Raw genomic sequence first — 20,982 nt, 5'->3', positions numbered from 1 at the left:
GGGTTCCTGAAGGGCGGGCGGTTAGGTCGTAACCGCAGCAGCCGGCGGACTCTCTCGGGCGCGCAGTCTCAAGAACAAGGAGTCGGCTGAGGCGTTCACTGCTTAGTGCCTACGGCACGGGTCTGCTCTTTCTCCCACCTCCGCCTTCGTCGTCCCCACTTCTGTGCGGTGAAGTCACCTTTGGGTTTCGAGACCTTGGGGCCTGAGGCCCAAACTCGAGACGACCCTCCACCCCCACCCCCCTTTCCCTCTCACCTTCCATCTCTTCCTTTACACCACCGAATCACTTAGCCTTTGAGCTGGCCGGTTAGGCCGTGCCTTGAGGCCAAGTTTGAGGCAGTAAAGGTAACGGAGGGGGGAAGCAGCCCCCCAGTGGACAAAGGCGGAGGCAAGAATAGAACAGGCCTAAGGGCCGCAGGCCATGAGAATAGGCGGCTGAGGGGGTGAACAAGGGAGAAAAAAAGTACTGCGGCTTTAGAAGGGACTGTAAAGGACTTGTTGCACGATGGAAGACTCTGACTCTGAGAAAAAGATGGAGAAAGAGAATCTGGGGCCGAGAATGGATCCTTCCCTAGGGGAACCGGAAGGATCTCTTGGGTGGGTGAAGGGTATTATGCCAAACCTGAAGGGGGGGGGCGTTCTAACTGAAGAGAATATTGTGAATCAGAACACCCCACCTACGATAAATTACTTCAGTTTACCAGTAAATTTGATTAGTATCATGTTTTTTTGGTGAGATGATAAGCTGGAAAGAGGACTGGTTGCTAATTGGACCGGAATAACCCCTGGGATGGGACAAGACAGGCCTGATACCACTTCTGGGAGGGTATTCTAATTGAAACTGTTCTGAGTTGCTTTGAATTATCACTTGAGGAGATTTGACATCATGTCGAGGTTAAGAAGACTAGGTAGAAAGTTGGCATTTCCTAGGCAGAGATCAGTGGTTTGAGAGTGCTTTCAGTGCCAATGTGTACCTGAAATTGAGTCTTGTATTTTATATGCTTTGTACAAGTAATAAATGAAATATGACTTGGAAAGAAAACTTAAGGACTAAAGATACTCCCAGATTTTAAAATTAGGAGGCTGTTCAAATATTAAAATATTGTTCGATTTATGAAGGCACTTGTATATATTGCTTTGATAATTTTTTAAGATGATGAAAAATTAAATCTTGAATTTTAATGGCTTATTTATATTCCTAAATAAATCTTCCTATAAGCTATCACTTGAGCACATAATTAGGGGATAGGGAGCATAAAACAGTTTTATAATTTCTGTTTTATAATTTAGGAAAATGAGGGCCACATACAGTTGTACTCAGCTGTTGTGCTAAACATGCTCTTTTGTATCTCCACATTTATTTGTATTTAATTTCAATATCTAAGGCACTTGGATCATGCAAACTCTGTCTCGGTTTATATCTGCAGGTGGGTGCTACCAAATACAGCCATGAAGAAAAAGGTAAGACGTGTTAGGTACATCAAAAATATGAAGGCAAAGGTAAGAAGTTACTATTCAGAAAATATATTTGTGGTGTATATATTACCATCTTTCTTAGACTGTGGCAGGAACCTTCTAGTGTTCTCTCCGACTCCTGTCCCCTTCTTTGCTATTAGGTTTAATTTTTCTAATATATAAATCTAATTGGGTCACTCACATACTAAAGAACTTTTTGTAACTTTTCAGAGCCCACAGAATAAAATATAAATGACTTCATTGCTTAGAATGCCCTTTAAAAATTTATTCCAGACTAAATCATCTGCCACACCTATGCACCTTATTGTAGCCATACAGAATTTGTTTTTCTCAAAATTTATAAATTAATTTGCATTTTGTGTAAGCCATACACACACACTACACAGGCCTCTGCTTGCACATTTATGTTGAACCCAATTCAAATGTTGCCACTATAAGTCATATGTGAGTTCACCAGATGGAATTGAACACTCCTTCCCTTGTACTCCTATGGTACCCATCATGGAATTTGGGCAAAATCAAGAAGAGTGCAGCTCTGGAGCAAATTTCTGAACCTTTTGGGCTTTTAGTTTTTTTCATTTGTAAAATGATGATAATATTACCTATCTTGTAGGGTTGTTAGGAAGTTTAAATGAGCAAATAACATGTAGAGCACTTAAATTAGTATCTAACACAGTTAACCTTGGTAAGTCTTTCATAAGCAATTGAGGTAAGATTTCATAAATTAAAAAAAAAAAAAGAAATGTACCATATTTAGCCTTAACTTCATCTAATAAGTCACTTATATAAAAAATTCCAGTTTGCTAAGGGAATGTTCTTAATGAGCCTGTCTAAAGTTGCTGTCAACAAGGATGTCTAAAAATACCTGACATTTCTGCATGATTAAGAATAAAAACAAAACTATTTTGTTACAATTTTTGACTGGCTAGTCAGTAACATTTCTTTAGTGAGATAAAGTTAAATATCTAAATAGCCAGATTAAAATGAGCCGAGTGTAATATATTTCCATTAATACTCCTTATATTTGTAATTAGAAATTTTTATAAAATGTTTTGGGACTAAAGATAGACTATCTACCCCCTTCATTAGAAAAGCAAGACAATTGGAAATATATTTCATAAATTTCAAGTTGAAAAGACTCTTAAAAGTTGCTTTACACAATTTCTTCCGAGTGCAAGAATCTGTAGAATCTTTGTTAAATGCTGACATTGACAGGAAGGCTATTCACCTTCATAAGACCATTCTTTCCATTGGAAAAGTCTCATTGTTAAAATTTTGCTTGTTTTATATCTTCGTTTTGATAGCTTGTTCATTCTTTTAATGAACATATTTTGAGCATCTGTTGTATGTTAGCCTCTGGAATTACAGAAGAGACTCTTTCTGCTATTCAGAATCTCAGAGTCTTGTGAGAGACAGACCAGAAAAATGGATAACTGCAATGCATTATGGTCTTTACTATACAGTTGTCATGAGATGACAGAGGTGGGACGCACCTAAGCCAGCCTAGGGCATTGGGGTCAGAGAAGCTTTTTGAGGAGATGATTACTGAACCAGGTTTTGAAGGATGAGTGGAACTTAACTGAAGGGAGAAAAGGGAATTGCAAGTTACTGGCAGAGAGTACAATGTGAAACAGACATAGAGCAGAGTTCCTTGGAGATCTTGGAGCAATCAAAGGGACTACAGGCATTTCAGTTCAGTGTGGCTGGATTCTACAAGTTCCAGGCCAAGAGGGTCAGAAGATGAGTGCAGAAGAGTAGATAAGGCATATCAAGGAGGATGTTGTATGTAGTTTTAAAAAAAGCCCCCATCCTACCACACACACACATATTGTTAGACTCATGATTCTCTTGGTGCTGTGAGTGGGGGAGGAGAGGGAAGCATCTGTTATTAAACAGCTAGAGTTTTGCAGCCAATTGAAAAAAAATAAAGACTTGATCCTGTAGGCCATAGGACACTTGAACAGAAAAAGAGACAGAGTAATTAATGGAACACAATCATGAAGGTAAATAGAAGGGAGAAGATAAAGAGCAGAGGTGGAAAGGTTGATGTTGAACAGGAATACAAACTTTCAGTTATTCTGAAAACCCTTGCCAGGTAGTTCAGTGCATAAAATATTAGATTATGAGAGATCAGGGTTCAATTTCCTCTCAAGTTGGTCTATTTCTCTAATATAGTTCTGAATATATGATAGTGTATATTAATAGCATAATGAATTCGCTGCAGTTCTGTCACTAAGAGGATGTGTGACTCATGCATGACAGGTAAGTGCCTGGCCCCTGGAATTCTAGGTATCTCTGTCTTCACAGTTGGTTAGGGAGCTTGTTAGTTATTAGTATCTGTACCAGGTTGTTGGTACTGTCATTTCAGTAAAATATCAAGTATGGGAGAGAAATAGATCCCTTTAGACTTAATTGGCTCTAGATTGCTAACTTCTTTTCATTCTTTTTTTTCCACTTTGTCCTTAGGTGCTCTTGATGGGTAAAAGTGGGTCTGGTAAGACCAGCATGAGGTCTATTATCTTTGCAAATTATATTGCCAGAGACACACGTCGACTTGGTGCAACAAGTAAGATGTTTTATCTTATCGTAAAGTCAGGTGATCTTAACTATTAATAATCTGCATAACACACTTGGTTGCAGTAACTTGGGGATGCAGAGGTTGAAAGATTTGTTTTGGAGCATGTTTTCCCTTTTTTTGCATTTCTTCTCAAGAGTTGTATGGCCTAATTCTGGTAACTATTGCTCGCTTTCTTGGGGGGTTCTTTCTAGGTTGCTTACCAATTGGGATGCCCTTGTCCAACTTCTTTTGTTACCCTGTTCTTTCTTAAACAAGCATAGGGACCTTTTTGTTTATTTGTGTTTTTGGGGGGTGTTTTTAATTGTTATATAAAGCAAATTAATTGATAGGTATTTACAATCATAACAATAAAATCCCCTAAGATTCTTTTTTAAGCAGTAGTTAGTCCTAGTCTTCATTAAAAAGTAAATTGCTGGGAGGCGGGTGGTGGTTGTGAGAGGGAGATTAACCTGATCTGTATGTACTCTGCTGCTTCTCTTCCTGGACACACATAGATGTTCTCACTGGAGTTCTAGCTTTGACCTGAGAAATGTTTCATTGCCCTTTATGGTTTGAATGCTAAATCAGGCTTCTTAGTATAGGCTAGCTGGGCAGCCAGTGGATCTATGCTCCTGGAAGACTCCTTTTGTCTCTAGGATATTATGCCATTTCATTTTGCAGCATCTAAACATTTCTGGATTCTGCCTTGGTTCTTGACCTTTTAGATGACTTTCATCAGAGGTACCCTACTTGATCTGGGTTTCTAGCATCTTGAATGCTTTTAGGGACAAGTCACCCACCATTTCATGAGGTATCTCACTCTGGTTTTAAGAACAACAAACATTTTTAAAACCCGTATGTTCCAGATGCTGGGATACAAAGGAGAAGGAAACCTCATTTCTGTTCTTAAAGTACTGGGAATGTAGTATATACTCTCATAATTGGGGTAGCACTAATGGTTAGAAATCTATTTCTTAGTTACAGCCCTGAATCTATTTCCCTTTGTTTCTGTTAGCTGGTCCCCTTTCTGTTCTCTTGAGTATGATTAATATCTCAGTCTATCCTAGCTATCTCTTGTCTCCCAAATCTTATCTTCCTTCAACATCTCCAATTTCTCCATCTATTCCTCATTTGACGTAATTTTGAAGAATTTTTAAGGATTTGTTTAAACACAACTATATTTTTCTTAAAGCCCTGAGACTTGAATACCAGTGTGGTCTGATCAAGGCAGAGTAGGACTATTATATCTCTTGTTCTGGGCATCACGCTGTTGTTAGCACAGTCTAGGCCCTACTCTACTTTTGTGGAGTGGCCTTCATTATACTGAGTCATACCAAAAACATCTAATTTCTTTTAACACATATTGTTATTAAAACATATTTTCTGTCTGATTGTTGTGCAGTTAATATTTTGAACCAAGAATAAATGCTTATCTCTATTAAATTATTCAGTTTTGTTTGTTTTAGCTCATGATATGTTCCTATACCCAATGTTTGTTACTGTTAAGTCCAAAATAAGTCACTATCTCATTGGGCCTCAGTTTCCTTATCTGTAGGAAAGAGGTTGGATTCTATTTTTATTTTAGCTATTCTCTTATCTGATATGTTACCTGTTCTTCCTAGCTTCATGCAGTTTATACATTGGATAGGCATCTCATCTAGTTTTCATCTAAGTAGTTCATCACAATTTTTGGTCGGGACAGGGTCCTTTGGCCTATTATGCCTCAAGAGGCTTCCTTCTAGAAATTATCTGTCCAAACTTCTCCCTGTCTCAGTTTGCTAGATACTATTTTTTCTATTCTTCCAAGTTAAATATCCAGACTTAATAATCAGTTGGTTTTAGTATATTAGAGAAAGCTAATGTTGTATAATCTTTTATTTTTTAGTCTTTATATTAACTTCATTTTAATAGATGTAGAAAATATGACCTAGAAGTTAAGCTGAATCAACTTGTAAGTGTTAGAGATGGAATGCCAATCTTTGTTCTTGTTCTATTCATTATGCTACAGTTACAATTCCTAGCAGACTTCTTTCTTTTTATATTTTAAATTCTGCACATTTTATCAAAGCACCTTTTTCTAGTCCAATTAATATTTTTGTTTTCAGCTAATCAGCAGAGTTGATATACTGCCCTAAGTCTAGTAAATAGTCTTGCAACCCAAATTTCAGGACTATTCAAGCTACTTAAAATAGTTTTGAAATAACCTAACAGCATCATTAGAAAGTTACGAACAGAATGTTGTGAATTATATGACCTCTATACATTGAAGCAGGTCATTTATTCAACAAGTGCTTTTCTGGAGCTTCCTGTATGCTTGGCACTGTGAATGGGACAGGGCTCTTGCCCTTAAGGATATCTCAAATGGGACCTTTATTGATATTACTTTGTTAGCAATTACTGTATTTCCTGAAAGGTAGTAAAAGTATACTTTAAAATATTATGTTGGCCTTAATACTTAGTGTATCATTAGCTAGTTTGCATTGCTAAAGAAAGGTCTGGGTTCTACTGCTTAACTTATAGACTAATTAAAATACATATAGTACATTGATTTTTACTTGCTATTTCTTTTTACACGGTGGCTGATTTTCTTTAAAAGTAGTAAAAGAGTACTTCTTTGAAAATACTACATCACTTTTAATGTTTAGTATTTTTCTAGATGGTCATTGCTGAAAAAGTCCAGTTTTATTTTGTTAAACTTAGATCCTACTTTGTTTTGAAATTTAAAGTAAGGATACAGAATAGTGATATAATTAATTTATTAGGGGGCTGTTAAAATGTTCGTTGGAATAGTAAACTTATCAGTGAAAATGATTATGAAGTATTTTAGTATAAAACACTGTTGATGGCTCTGAGATTTCCTACCTTCTCAAAATTCTCTGTTCCCTTGGCTTTTATTTAATGCTTTATTACCCTGGTTTTCTTCCTTTATCTTTAACCATCCCTCCTCCCTTTTTAAAAGTATATTTTCTTCTTTCTGCCCCATAAGTGTATGTGATTTCCCAAAGCTCTGTTCTTGATTCTTTTCAGTTGCTCTTACGACAGCATGACAGGAAGACTAAGAGAGTCAGAGGGCTCTATAGGAGACATAAGGCTAAAGAGAGGCAGAAAGCGGGGGTTCGATTATAAAGTGCCTTATAAGCCATGTCAAGTAGTTTGAATTGAGGGTAGAGGCAGCCCCTAGAGTTTTAAACAGAAAAGTAACACAGTCAGATTTAATTTTTATTTTTCAACTTTAATTACAAGAGTAGTACTTGTGAAAAATTCAGACAGTCTGAATTAGTGTAGAAAGTCTATTCATTCTCTTAATCTCAGGCCTCATTCTTAGGGACAACCACCATTAGTAGTTATCTGTCTGGCCTTTTTTTTTTTTTTTTTCTGGGTGTATATAATCATATCTATACAGACTTTTTTTCTTCTTAAAGAAAAAGGAATAAAAATCTGCTTTTTAGAGAGGTCATTATATCTGTAATATGGAGGATGGATTGGAGGGAAGCAAGGGTAGAAACAGATTGAGAAATTAGGAAATTATTTTAGTAGACCAGGTCAGAAATGATGAAGGCTTAACTTGGGTTAGGGTGGTGATTGTAGATATGGTAAGAAGCAAGTGGATTTGGGAGATATTTAGGAAGTAGAGTCAATAGGACTTGCTGATAGTTTGAGGGGGCATGGTGGGGGAAAGTGGACTCAAATATGAATCTAAGTTTTGGCTTAGGCAACTGGTTAAATTCATCAAGATGGAGAAGACTAAAAGAGGAATAGATTTTGTGGGAAGTATGGGAAGATGATGAGTTTATATTTGGATACATTGAGTTTGGGATACTAATGGTTTATTCAAGTGAAGATGTCACGTATATGGTTCAGAAAGGGAGGAGAGAAGTCTGTATTAGAGATACATATTTATTACTTATCAGTGTCCAAATGGTAAATAAAGTAATATGAATAGATTAGCTTGTCTGGGAGAAGAACACAGAAAGAATAGGTAGCCAAAGATGGAATCCTGAAGAACTCCCAACATTTAAGGGACAGAAAGAAGAACAGGAGCCTGTGAAGGAAGATCTGCCAGAAAAATCGTAGGTGTGATATCAGAGGCCAAGAGAAGAGAATATTTTGAGAAGAAAGTAGTCAACAGTGTCATGCTGCAGAAAGTAAGATAAGGACTACAAAGTCCACTGGATTTGGCAGTGGGGGCATTGGTCAATTAATGAGAACAACTATCTATGATATGGTTATAGAAACCAGATATCTATCCCATGTGCTCCATATCTAAACAGTCACTGAATCCTGTCACTTCTTTTGTTATTGTCTTTCCCTTTCTCAGTAGCACTTCTTTCCATTTTTTTTTAGTACTAGACCGTTTACATAGTCTTCAAATTAATAGCAGTTTGAGCACCTACTCTCTCGTAGACTCTGTTGGAAATACAAAGACATGTAAGATATGATTCCTTTTCCAAGGAGGGGGAAGTAAAGGGGAGAAGGGAAGTAGTTTGAGCACCTACTATGTGCCAGGCACTTTATCTATAACTCCTTTAATCTTCACAGTAATTCTGTGAGGTCAATACTATGCCTCCTACCTTTTTTTTAATAGAAGAGCAAACTAATACTTAACAGTTAAGTGATTTGTTCAAGGTCACAAAGAGAGGTAAAGCTGGTATTTGAACTAAGGACTGTTTGACTCCAGTGCCCATTTTTAAAAACAGTGCCGCTTCTGATCTAGTTTATGAGGAGTTAAAATTGCACAAAAGTTAGATGACAGTCAGTTTAAGCAACGGCTTTGAGATAGTCATATATGAAGCACCACTGTGTGATTTATGACTGTCACATAAATTGTAAAGATGATAATTGCTAGACTTTGAGAAATTTCCAGGATAAGAATTTTTATTTTTCCTCTTTGTGAGTTTTAGTGCCTGGCAGAGAGTAGATGCTTAATAAATGTTTGAATGAATTCAGAGGGAATGAAGACGGTAAGTGGGGGTGGCCAGGTAGGGCTTTTAGAGGAGATGGGATTCAAGTTGGGTCTTAAAAGATGAATCTAACTTTGAAAGAAAGGTGGGAAGGACTTTTTAGGCAGATGGATAGAATAAGCAAAGTATATGGTGGGGAGGGAAGTGTAAGGCAGAGGTCGCAAACAGGCAGCCTATATGTTGGATAAGGCCCGTAGATGTGTTTTATTTGGCCTGTGTGATGTTTTTAGAAAAATTGGAATTAGTCATCAATAGGTAAAAGTTTCCACAAAAATCTGGATTTCCCACTATATTGAAAAATTTAAAGATCTGGTAACCCCGAACCCATGTTCCTGTATGGCAAATAAGCTAGAGCTGAGTACCTGCCACTCACTCCATCGTCCCCTTGGGTAGATGTTTACTCACCATAAATGACCAGCTTTGCTTTTATACGTTTACTGGCCTGGCCCCTATTAGCAAGTTTGCGACCCCTGATGTAAGATATGTTGGGTGTTGGGGAGGTAGTGGGATTTGGGAGGACTATGAAAAAACCAAATTGGACTGGAGCAAAAGACATTATTATGTAACTCATTGGGGAATATAAAGGTAGATTGGAAGCTAAATTCTGAAGGACTTCGAATGTCCTCCTATAGTCATGAAGGAGTCATTGAAAGTTTTTTGAATGGGGAGTGACATGTTCAAAGTAGTGTTAAGAAGATGAACCTGGCAGTAGCTTATAGAATGAAATAGAGGGAGTAAGGCTTCTTGGTGGAAAGTAATTATGGAGCTATTGTATTTGTGTAGACTTGAGAAGGTACAGGCCTTCCTTAATGTTAGTGGCAGGTTGTAAAACAAGGAGTGGAATTGAGAGAGATTACAAAGGAATAGCAATAATTGAATGTGGACAGAGGAGTCAAAAATGACCCCCATCCCAACTGGAAATTGGTAGGGTCAGTAACCAAAATAAGGAAATCAGTAGAGTGAGTATGGTGATGTTGTATGTTCATTTTGTATTTTTTTTTAATTTTTTTTTTGTGTGTGTGGAGGGCATTGGTAGGGGCAAGTGGGTCAGGGAACTGTTAAATGGTATATGTCTCTGTCTTCCATGTTGAAATTTTAACATTAGTATCATAATTGGAGATTGTTTCTGCTCTAAGCACTAAACTACTAAAAAGTAAAATGACTTACATGAGAGCTAGTTCTATAGCTCAGGGTAGTTTAGGTGCCCACCTTGCCACTAAACCACACTACTAAGCTGTAAATCACCTTCTTGTTGTGGCTTTGAGCATTTCACTCCACTTTGGTCCTTCTAAATTCCATGGGTTAGTGCTTTGCTTATTTTGAATTTCACTTCACATGCTACAATTACTAGATTTGTTATATTTGTTTTCTAGTTGATGTAGAACATTCTCATGTTCGATTTCTGGGAAACCTGGTATTGAACCTGTGGGACTGCGGTGGGTAAGTACCATCTGCTTACTTGTTTGTAAGGCCAGTGACAGTGCTGACATCTAGTATAATCAGCATGGAGACTACACTAGAGTAACTATCATTTGTAATAGATGCATTGGATAGAAATTACTTCAAAATTGGCACTCGATTAAATAAAGATGTCTGACTTTTATGTAATTGTGAAAATGCCCTTTGTATGTGACATGTTTAAGCAGCAGTAACACAAGCTGTATTTAAGTATCTGTAATATGAGATATATTATCCTCCTCTTTTGCAAGCGAAGAAATTAGGTTTCCATCTCAGGCCATCTGACATCAGTGCAGAGCTCTTAGCTATCAGACCATACCACCTCATTCTTTATTTCAGTAATTATCTCCAGGCACTCTTGAGTACTGTGGAACAGACCTGAATACATATCCTTCAGCTGAGTGACCCAATGTTGAAGGAGCAGGAGATAGTTTTCCTCTCACAACCAAGGCAATTCTGCAGTATCCCAATGCAAATGCACAATACCTGTGCTTGTATGCAGGTATTGCTACCTACCCCATGACCATTTTTATCTCTGTGCTTAGTGGCAGCATGTAGTGGTTAGGAGTCTAGGCTGCAGAGTTACATTTGGGTTTGTATTTCAGTTCTGTTAGTTAATCATTTAAAGTCTCTGATCCATACTTTCTTCACCTGTACAATAGGGATAATGGTGGTGCCAACTCATCGGGTTGTTTTGATGATTAAGTAAGATAATATATATAAAATGCATAGCAAAATGCCTCACAAAATAATAATTATTGTTAGCTCAGTGTTTCCTAGCTCCTAGCATAGAGCCAGCCATGGAATAGGTGCTCAGTGAATATTTGTTGAAAGAAAAATGAAATAACCAAATATTCTATATGAAAATGTCTCCCTTATTGCTAGCAGATGGAGTAAAAGGGGCCAAATGTACGGTAATGTGTAACAGATTAGACTTTGCATGGTGAACACACAATGCGATATACAGATGATGTATATTGGCCCCCTTTACTCTTTTCTGCCTCCCTTTGCCCCCTTTTCCCTCTGGTAACCACTGTACTGTTGTCTGTGTCTGTGAGTTTTTGTTTGTTAGTTTGTTTTGTTCATTTGTTGTTTTCAGTTTTGTATCCTTCATATGAATGAAATCATATGGTTCTCTACTTTTTCCATCTGACTTATTTCGCTTAGCATGATATTCTCAAAATTTTTTTTTTCTACAACAAAACTCTACTGTTTTCTGCTAGGCAGCTGGTAATTGAGAACTATTGGGAAACAGCAAACAGCCTAAGGAGCAGAGAGCAACATTCTGCTAAAAAGTTATCTTGGAGTCATTTTCATATAGTTTATACTGTTTGACTGGTTATTCATTCAGTAAATATTCATTGGGCACCTATTCTATGGCAGGCTCTGTGCTAAAAGCTGGGAAACAATGGCAAACAGTAACAAACATATTCCTTGCCTTCGTAGAACTCGTCTAGGGAAGTGAATGTCATTAATTAGAATCTCACACAAATGTGTAATATCACACTTGTAAGTGTTCAAAAGAAGAACAGTGTATTGGTATAGGGCCTATGGTGCCTGGAGTTTTCCAAGTCTGGGAGGCCTGGGATGGTTTCCGTGAGGAAATATGGATTGAACTGAAATCTAAAGGGACAAGTAGGAGTTAATTAGATATAAAGGTAGGGGGATAGCATGTGTAAAGGACTCTTGGTGAATAGACCATGGGACACTGGAACTGAGGGAAGGTCAAAGTGTATTTAGAGCACAAGGAGAGGGGTGTAGGTTCTTACAAGGTGTCACTCAAGAGTAAGTTGAGGCCAGACTGATTTGCTATTATTTGCCCTTTAATTTGAAGCCTTAAGGTTATCTTTCACATCAATTAAGCCAACAAAAATAGATCATAAGTAGGAGTGACTAAGTGAGGACTTGCTTACTACGTAGATCTTTTTTTTTCCTACTAGACAGGACACCTTCATGGAAAATTATTTCACTAGCCAACGAGACAACATCTTCCGAAATGTGGAGGTTTTGATTTATGTCTTTGATGTGGAGAGCCGTGAACTGGAAAAGGACATGCACTATTACCAATCATGCCTGGAGGCCATTCTGCAAAACTCCCCAGATGCAAAAATCTTTTGCTTGGTGCACAAAATGGATCTGGTACAGGAGGATCAACGGGACCTGGTAAGAGACAGAAAGTGCTGCTGCAAATGGTAGATGTGCTTTGCAAACTTCTTTTGTAGAAGTATATATATATTTATGTCATTCTTAATTCTGGAAAAAAAATCTTCATATAAGCTTTCAGAATAAAGTTCTGACATTTGTTTTTTTTAAAAACAATCAAACAAATTATCCATGATAAGGGAAAGATAGTATTCGTTTAGCAAATAATTTTCACATTTAGATAAGAAACCTGACTATGTGATAATTAATAAGCAGCCTTTATATATTTTAAAAATATGTTTGCCACCCCTGTTTTACTGTCCTTCAGAGTGGACAGTTACTGTCAAGACTAAGAGACCCCCCCCAAGAGTGAGTTGAAGAAAGGCGACAGCTGTCTTTAGGTTGACTTAGGAAACTGGAATGCAGCAATTCAAGTGCCAATCACACTGTGTTTGACAGAATGCCAGGTCCCTCTTTATGGTACCGATATGGTATATTTCTCTTCTTTTCTAGCATGGGCGTTAGTACACATAAATTTGAACCAGAGAAGACACACTAAAAAGGGCAAACTTCTAGTTAGCTATGAGGCCCCAAAATTGTCAAGTCACACATACAGTCTAGCTTTAGTTTGCTCAATATAAAATAAGAGGATTGGATTCTAAGCTGAAATAGAAGATGCTCTATTTCCAAGGGTAAAGCTGAAGAAATAGTTTTAAAATATGCTGGTGATATAGAAGAATATAGTTCCTCTTTAATTTGGAGCCTAGGAGCCTAAGCACACCCTTTATTTAACTAATGGATTTTGTTTTTAGTAACTGGTCTGGAATACTTTTTTTTTTTCCTGTAACTAGTTATAGGATTGCCTCCAAGTTTCCAGTGTTTGGGTATGTTTTGGTGTTTCTAGGTTAGCTTACAGGCTTTCAAAAACTACTTGACAGAGTTTCGTATTTGGCTCTGAAAACTACTTTGAGTAACTAATCTTTTTATTTCCTTCTCCCTTTCCCTCTCTAAGTATTAATTCTGTTTTAGTTCAGCAGAAAATCCTATATGTGGGTTGGGTCTTGAGATTATGAGGGCTTTATTATTGTTTTTCTTGCCGTTTTCAGTTTCGTTTCCTGTAAAAATCACTTCATTTCATGGTCCAATTTGTAATAGAAAAACCTAGAGCATTCCAACAGATGAGCTCTTTATGATTTTTTTAATTACTTCTAATATTTAGCAATCGACTTACTACTTGCTGAATACTTATATAAATATCCCAGAAGATACATAAATGTTCTCCGTGGGATTTTAAGCTTAATTAAGAAAAGTATACTCTGTTTTATTAAAGAAGTTTTGAAGTAAAAATGGCTAGTGTGCTTCCCTAAATATCAGTTTCAAGCAAGATAGATGTTTCCCTGTGTGTATGTGTGTATTAGTCAGGGTTCATTAAAGAAACAGAACCAGTAAGTGCGTGCATGTGTGCATGTGCACATATGTGTTTGTGTGTGTGGATGGATGGATGGATGGATGGATAATGGATAGAGAGGTAGATAGGTAGATAGAGGCAGGCAGGCAGGAAGGCAAGGGAGGGGCATAGAGTGAGATCGATTGATTTTAAGGAATTAACTCATACTAATGTGGAGGCTGGCAAGTCTGAAATCTGCAGAGCAGGCCTATAGGCTGGAGATACAGGAAAGAGTAGATGTTGCAGCTAAAGTCAGAAGACAGTCTGGAGGCAGAATTCCCTCTTTTTGGGAGTGGTGGTCTTTCCCTCTTCAGACCTTCAACTGATTACATGAAGCCCACCCACATAATGGAAGGGAATCTGCTTTAAGTTTACTGATTTAAATATTACTCTTAACTAGACAAACCTTAACAGCAGCATCTAAACTGGTGTTTGACCAAATGTCTGGTACCATGCCCTAGCCAAGTTGATACATAAAATTAACCATCACAGTGTATACATGCACTTACTACAGATTCACCCAGTCATGGAAAATAGCTGTGTGTGTGTGTGTGTGTGTATGTAATATTTGTATAAATAGATATTTTTCCATATGTATGTGGGCACACATACATAGATACATATCCAAGATGAAAATATATTTGTGTGGGGGTGTTGTATAGCCAAATAAATACAGTTCATACAGAAATAATATATACAAGTGTATGCACATATGTATTTGCAAGAGAAAGATATCTACAAAGGTATTTTGATGTACAAAATTTTGATACGGGATAGCTATCTTAAAATTGCCCAGATTGGGTGATTTGGAATGTTAGATGTGTTTTTTTTAAGACTCCTATATACGGTAAATTTTATTTTTCAACATAGTACTCTTAGTACTCAGCACAAGCAGCATGGGCCTAAGGAATTCTAGTAGCTGTTGCACTTTTAGACCTGACCTGAAAATATTTCTGCCATCCTAGTTTCTGAAGTAATGTATACACTGAAAAATTCCTTTGAGGAAATAGGAAATGTTTTTGTTTAAAATATACTGAAAATAATTACATCTCAGATTTTGCAAAGGAAGAGGAGAGCTATATATTCTGATCAGTATGTTGGGCTTTTTAATTCAGATTTTTAAAGAGCGAGAAGAAGATCTGAGGCGTTTGTCTCGCCCATTGGAATGTTCTTGTTTCCGAACATCTATCTGGGATGAAACTCTCTATAAGGTGTGTATATTTCTCTGAGTTTTCTCATTTTAAGAGCATGAAAAAAAGCTAGAAAGATACTATCAAAACTAAAAGATTTTAAACTCTATCATAGCCATATGAATGTGTTGAACTAAAAAAAATAATCTATAATAAATTATTTGAAAAATTGTCAAAATTAACCTTAAGAGATTTTGGTTTTGATCTTAGATTGGGTCGACATACCTACCAAACCACACAGAATTCACCAGTTTGGTCACAATTAATTTGATACTGATCTTCATGACAGCTGAGGTTTCACTGGCCATCTTCCATTTTGACCTGTTGTGGTCTCAATGCTGATCGGAGCTGTGTCTAATATTCAGGTACCGCTACAGGATATACACCAGTCTACTTTAGTTTGATGGCAATAGAAGAACAATATTTAGGGGAGAGATTGGAGGAGGGAATCTTAGAATGAAATATGTTATGCCTAGTATTTAGTAGCTTCAACTTTCATGTCAGATGGAAACTAGCATTGCTGGAGTGGATACCACACTGTTTGCAGTAGTTGTAGAGGTTACAACAATAGCTGTGTTATAGATGAAGTCGAAGTTACCTTATCAGCACATAGGCTCCTTATCTTGCTTCCTCCCTTTCTCCTACTGATCTAGTGATTTGAAAGACAGGCTCCTTTTGGGTCCTCCTGTGGTCAGACATTTCCTTCAAACTGCTTCTGGTATTCATTGACAAGTCTGACTCTGGGTGGAAAAGAATCCTTCTCTGTCACAGCCTCAGTATCAACTGCATCTGACAAGTATCTACAACCAGAAGCACAGAAACCTGATTTGCCAAGGAGAAAAAGACATTGGACTTTAAAAATAACACTTAATTTATTTTTTTAACTGATTCATTTTTTCCCTAATATTATGTTGACCCAGCCTCACTCTAATAACAGATCATTTTTGAGATACCTGTCTAGGAAATACTGTTCTAGATTAATTTGGGCTGAATTTCTCTCAAAGCCTTATTCCCATAGAACAGGTAACCGTGAATAAGGATGGACATGACGCACTGATAAGAACCAACTGCGATATGAAGGATGGCAGTACATAACATGACCAAAGACAATTGGCTAATCACAACACTGCTGTGAGTGACAATGTCTCTGCTGTGGTTAGCTTTGGTGCCTTCTCCAAGGTAAATTCAGCAGTGACATTAACACCGACCTGAGAACTTGGAACCCCAAGCCCAAGTAATAAAACTAATCGGAACAGAGATATGGCACTACTATCTCCTACATAAATGTTGTATAGAGCTAACTTAAATTGTTATATACGTTTTATTCTACAAGCACTCATTACATATCTACTTGATGCTGTTAGATGCAGAGATGACCAAGACTAGGTTCCGACCCTCTAGAAGGAGAGAGAAGAACATTCATTATACACCTTTCCAGACAAATTAGAGTGAGATTGGAGGAAGTATTATAATGGAAATCCAAATAAAAGAGCCTGAAGAGAGGGAGGGTCTGGTTAATTTCTACTCCTTACATTAGTCCTACTCCTCTAGATGAAGTCAATTTTAAGCAAACATACAGTATACCATTTTTAATTCAATTTGATCAATGATTTATACAGCTGAAAATAAGCCTTTAGAAATGATAATGCCACAAAATTAAATCTTCGATATATGTTAAATATAAGATTATTAGGTTCTGCTCTTTAGAGCAATCTGTACAATTGGACTTAAATATTTGTTGAATGACTGAATTAGCTTTTTAGCCCAGTAGGTCAGAGTTTTCAACTTTTCCTAAGACAACATGATGGAATTAAATAATTTTTATTTTTAATTATCAGTGGAAGGAAGTTTCTCCAGCATTTTACAAAAGTGTTTGAAATTTAAAAAAAAAACAAAAACAACTGAAGGATGAAAATCAAATGTTTTCTCATTTTATTTTTATGTCATATTCTAAGTATTTGTGACTCAGTTATCACCATATTTTTCTGTCTATATATTATAGTGTACTTAATGCATTTGCAAAGAAAGGTCTGAGACAGGCTACCTGTTAGTAATATTATACCATACTTCTATTCTGTTAGGCTTGGTCCAGCATTGTTTATCAGCTGATACCCAATGTTCAACAGCTAGAAAGGAACCTAAGGAATTTTGCTGAAATTATTGAGGCTGATGAAGTGCTTCTATTTGAGAGAGCTACTTTTCTGGTGAGAACTGTCTGCTTTGCAGATGTACTTCCGCTTACCTTCTTTTATTCAGCAATAGAGAACAACATGTTGCCACTTTCAGGAAGAACCTTTTTCTCTTTTGTCTCATTACTTTAGCATGCATAACCTTATTTATAAAATAGTGTCAGAATGTGACCTGAAAGAAGTCTTTTGGTTTATAGCTCTTTAGTAGTTGGTAAAACTTAGATTTTTGCAGATGTTCCTTACTACACAGTTTAGAATATTTCTGCTAATCATTATACATTTGTGTTAAAGTATCTCTACTCCCTATTTAATTATGAAATGAGAGTCATTGCGCTTTTGAAGAAATTCATATCTCACCCCTTTCTCCAAAAGACAGATTTGAAAATTTAACATGTATGTGGTGTAATGGTCAACTCAGTGACATAGCTTAAGAGTTCCGATAGAAGGGGAAAGAGGCATATTGGTATTTAATATTTTTATAAATTCAACTTAACTATATTAGAGCCTACTGTATGTATGGCCTTGAGAAGGGATGCAAAAACCAATATTTTTAAGTAAAATTTTTAAGTAATAGTAATAGAAACTAATTTGAGATGTCACAAAGCACTGCATATGTAATTGCTGATCAGCTTAGTAAATGTAACTAAGAGCAGCTCGCAGTAAATAATTGTTTCTGTGCTCTACCATTGCTTGGTGATTTTAGACATTTCTTAATCTCTTTGAGCTTCTATAAAATGGAGGTAATAAAATCTATATCGTAGATGCTGGCAAGTGACTCAGTTTTGCTTCCTACTAGAAAACTTTACATCCGTATATTCAGCCTATAGGAAATGCTTGTCCAGTTTTATTAAAATCTGAAAGCAGGGGAAGTATTTCTTCTGGCTTAAGTGTTCATCATGAATAGGTTCATTTATAAGTAGTAAATTCTCAGAGATAAGAATCACTTTGTTGACAATTTTAAATATAATACCAAAAACCACTTGGTTATAGCCTTCATTAAAATTAAATACATTAGACTACGGCCATGCCACCCTGAACGTGCCCAATCTCATCTGATCGCAGAAGCTAAGCAGTGTCAAGCCTGGTTAATACTTGGATGGGAGACCACTTCGGAATACCAGGTGCTATAGGCGTTAAAAAAATTAAATTAAATTAAATTAAATACAATATATTAAGTACATATAAGACTTTTTATTTCTTTTTCATTTTTGATTCGTACCTTTTTTATCAAAGGCCATCCTGTGAAATATTGAAATAAGATGAATATTTAATCATTAAAGTTAGTGAAAAAGAACAGCAATGAACCAGTATAGATACTACTTAAATGATCTAATAAAACTATATCCAGATAGTACTGAATGGGTCATCCATAAGGATGTTAAAATTATTCATAATGTATGCAGAATATGGGATGGGGGAAAAGAGAGCATAAGCCACGTGCAGTCTACCCTGAAAATTAGGGTGACCAAGAGACTGACAGATGCCTGCCTTGAAGAGTAGCAGAGGGTGATATGACTACATCGTATGGATTTAAAGGGCATTGTTCTTTTTCATAGGTGATTTCTCACTATCAGTGTAAAGAGCAGCGTGACGCCCACAGATTTGAGAAAATCAGCAACATTATTAAGCAGTTTAAGCTGAGCTGCAGGTAAGAGATCTTGTGTGATCTATTTCTCTCTAGAAAAAATTATTTGGGAAGAAATAAAATATCCAAGAAAGTTTTGAAAAAAAAGAAAGAAGGATAATTAACCCTACCAAATGCCAAGATTTACTATAAAACTACAGTAATTAAAATAGGGAGGTAATGATTTACAAATGGTACAAATAGAGAGTCTAGAAATGTCTAATCATGTAGTTTCAGCTTTGGTTAAATACAATTTAAATCTTAGCTTTATGAATATAAGAAGAAAGAATGGCTGATCATAATTTAGTAAAGATTTAAGAACCAAAATTCTTATCCTGATAAAACTTTGATACCCAGATAGTAGAATAGATAAAAGTCTTTTTTTCCTTTTATGCCACAGGATTAAAGGCACTTTGAGACTTTTTGACATGTTTAATGCTAACATTTTTAAGAAATATCAAATGACATTCAAATATTTACTTTGTTTTCAAAGAAATGGGATTATTTCTCGAATTTCAGTGTAACTAAGTTCAAAAGATATTGTTATTAATCTTGATGACAGAGAAATTTAAACTTAAAAATCTTAAATATTAGAGAAATCTTATATAGCATGATTTTTAACATGAATCTAACTCTAAGCCTGCTTCATTTCACAGTCAATATCAAGTTCTAACTCACTTCCTAAGGTCACTTGCTAAAAGATGTTAAATTCAGCTTTAGAGTTTCCTTGGAAAACAAATTGGAGTTTGTCATTAATTGTCTTAAAGAAGTGGTGAATTGAAGTATAATGCTATGAAAATGTTTAACACAAAAGATAAGGATTTCTTATATTGCTATTATTTTATGTTTTTTACTTTTCTCCTTTCTCCTATAGCAAGCTGGCTGCCTCTTTCCAGAGCATGGAAGTCAGGAACTCTAACTTTGCTGCTTTCATTGACATCTTTACATCCAACACTTATGTGATGGTTGTGATGTCTGATCCATCCATTCGTAAGTTTAAACTTATCCAACATAGGTTCAAAGCCACATAGTCTTTAAACTAATTGCCCTAGATGTAGTGCTTTATTAAATGTGAAAAACTGTTTTCTAGTGGAGATGGTCACGTAACAGTGTGAATGTACTTAATGCCACTGACCCGTACATTTAAAAATGGTTAAAATGGTTAATTTATTGTTATGTGTATTTTACAATAAAAAAACTACTTTAGTAATAGAAGGAAATAGTTTTTTATTTAAAATAATTATGTTATGTTTTCTTCATGAGAACTTCAAAAATCAAGTTACTAAATCTAGGGATTTTAAAGAAAAGAGAACCCAAATGCATGATTTATGCTCCATGTGTTGTAGATTTTTAAAAGACTAGTCAATCTAAGCTCTAAACTATTAAATGTTAAACTGTTTTATATATCAGTGTATGTTCCTAAGTACCGTATTCCCATATTTGTGTCATGAGCATAAAGGGAGATATTTGGTGCTTCTATGCCATAATAGCCATATACATCACAAACATTGAAATAAAGGTTTTAGCAGTATTTCCAGTATGTTCCCAGAAGTTTAAATTATCCCTGATCCACTAGCTTTTTCTACCTTAGAATAATACTAAAATATAACATAAGATAATGGGTTTTATACCATTAGTCCCAAACCAAAAGATTTTGAAAATTTATGTTGGAAATTTTGTGTTTAGAATATAGACACATATTCTAATTTTTCAGAAAATTTAAACCCCAGTTAAACTGGGGCCTCCTATTCCTGTATATTGTCTGTGACATACTGTATGGAGAGATTTGTTTCTCGTTTATTTGTTTTTTTCATTTGTTTTTACTAGTCAGACATTCCTTGGGCTGCCTGTACTTACTCTGTTGGGTATCTCCCCCACCCCTACCCTCAGCTTCTGCAGCTACTCTGATCAACATCCCCCATAGCCGGCAACACTCTG

At 36.2% G+C, this 20,982-nt stretch overlaps 1 protein-coding gene across 1 annotated transcript; it reads left to right on the top strand.

The window, feature by feature from the left end:
* On the top strand, positions 1-20,971 carry LOC102886918 (ras-related GTP-binding protein B; the record flags this gene model as incomplete). The annotated part of the gene is made up of 11 exons (XM_015591763.1): positions 1-597; positions 1,428-1,461; positions 3,943-4,042; positions 8,378-8,461; positions 10,368-10,434; positions 12,393-12,615; positions 15,157-15,252; positions 17,313-17,435; positions 18,977-19,068; positions 19,919-20,034; positions 20,872-20,971. Coding segments are annotated over exons 1-11 (1,127 nt in total), but the record flags the coding sequence as incomplete, so codon positions are not given.
* Between the last annotated feature and the right edge of the window lie 11 nt (positions 20,972-20,982).

The sequence above is a fragment of the Pteropus alecto genome, unplaced genomic scaffold (genome assembly GCF_000325575.1).
Source record: "Pteropus alecto unplaced genomic scaffold, ASM32557v1 scaffold476, whole genome shotgun sequence".
NCBI lineage: Eukaryota > Metazoa > Chordata > Mammalia > Chiroptera > Pteropodidae > Pteropus > Pteropus alecto.
The sequence above is the reverse complement of the archived record's forward strand: the minus strand, read 5'-3'. Positions and strand labels throughout refer to the sequence as shown.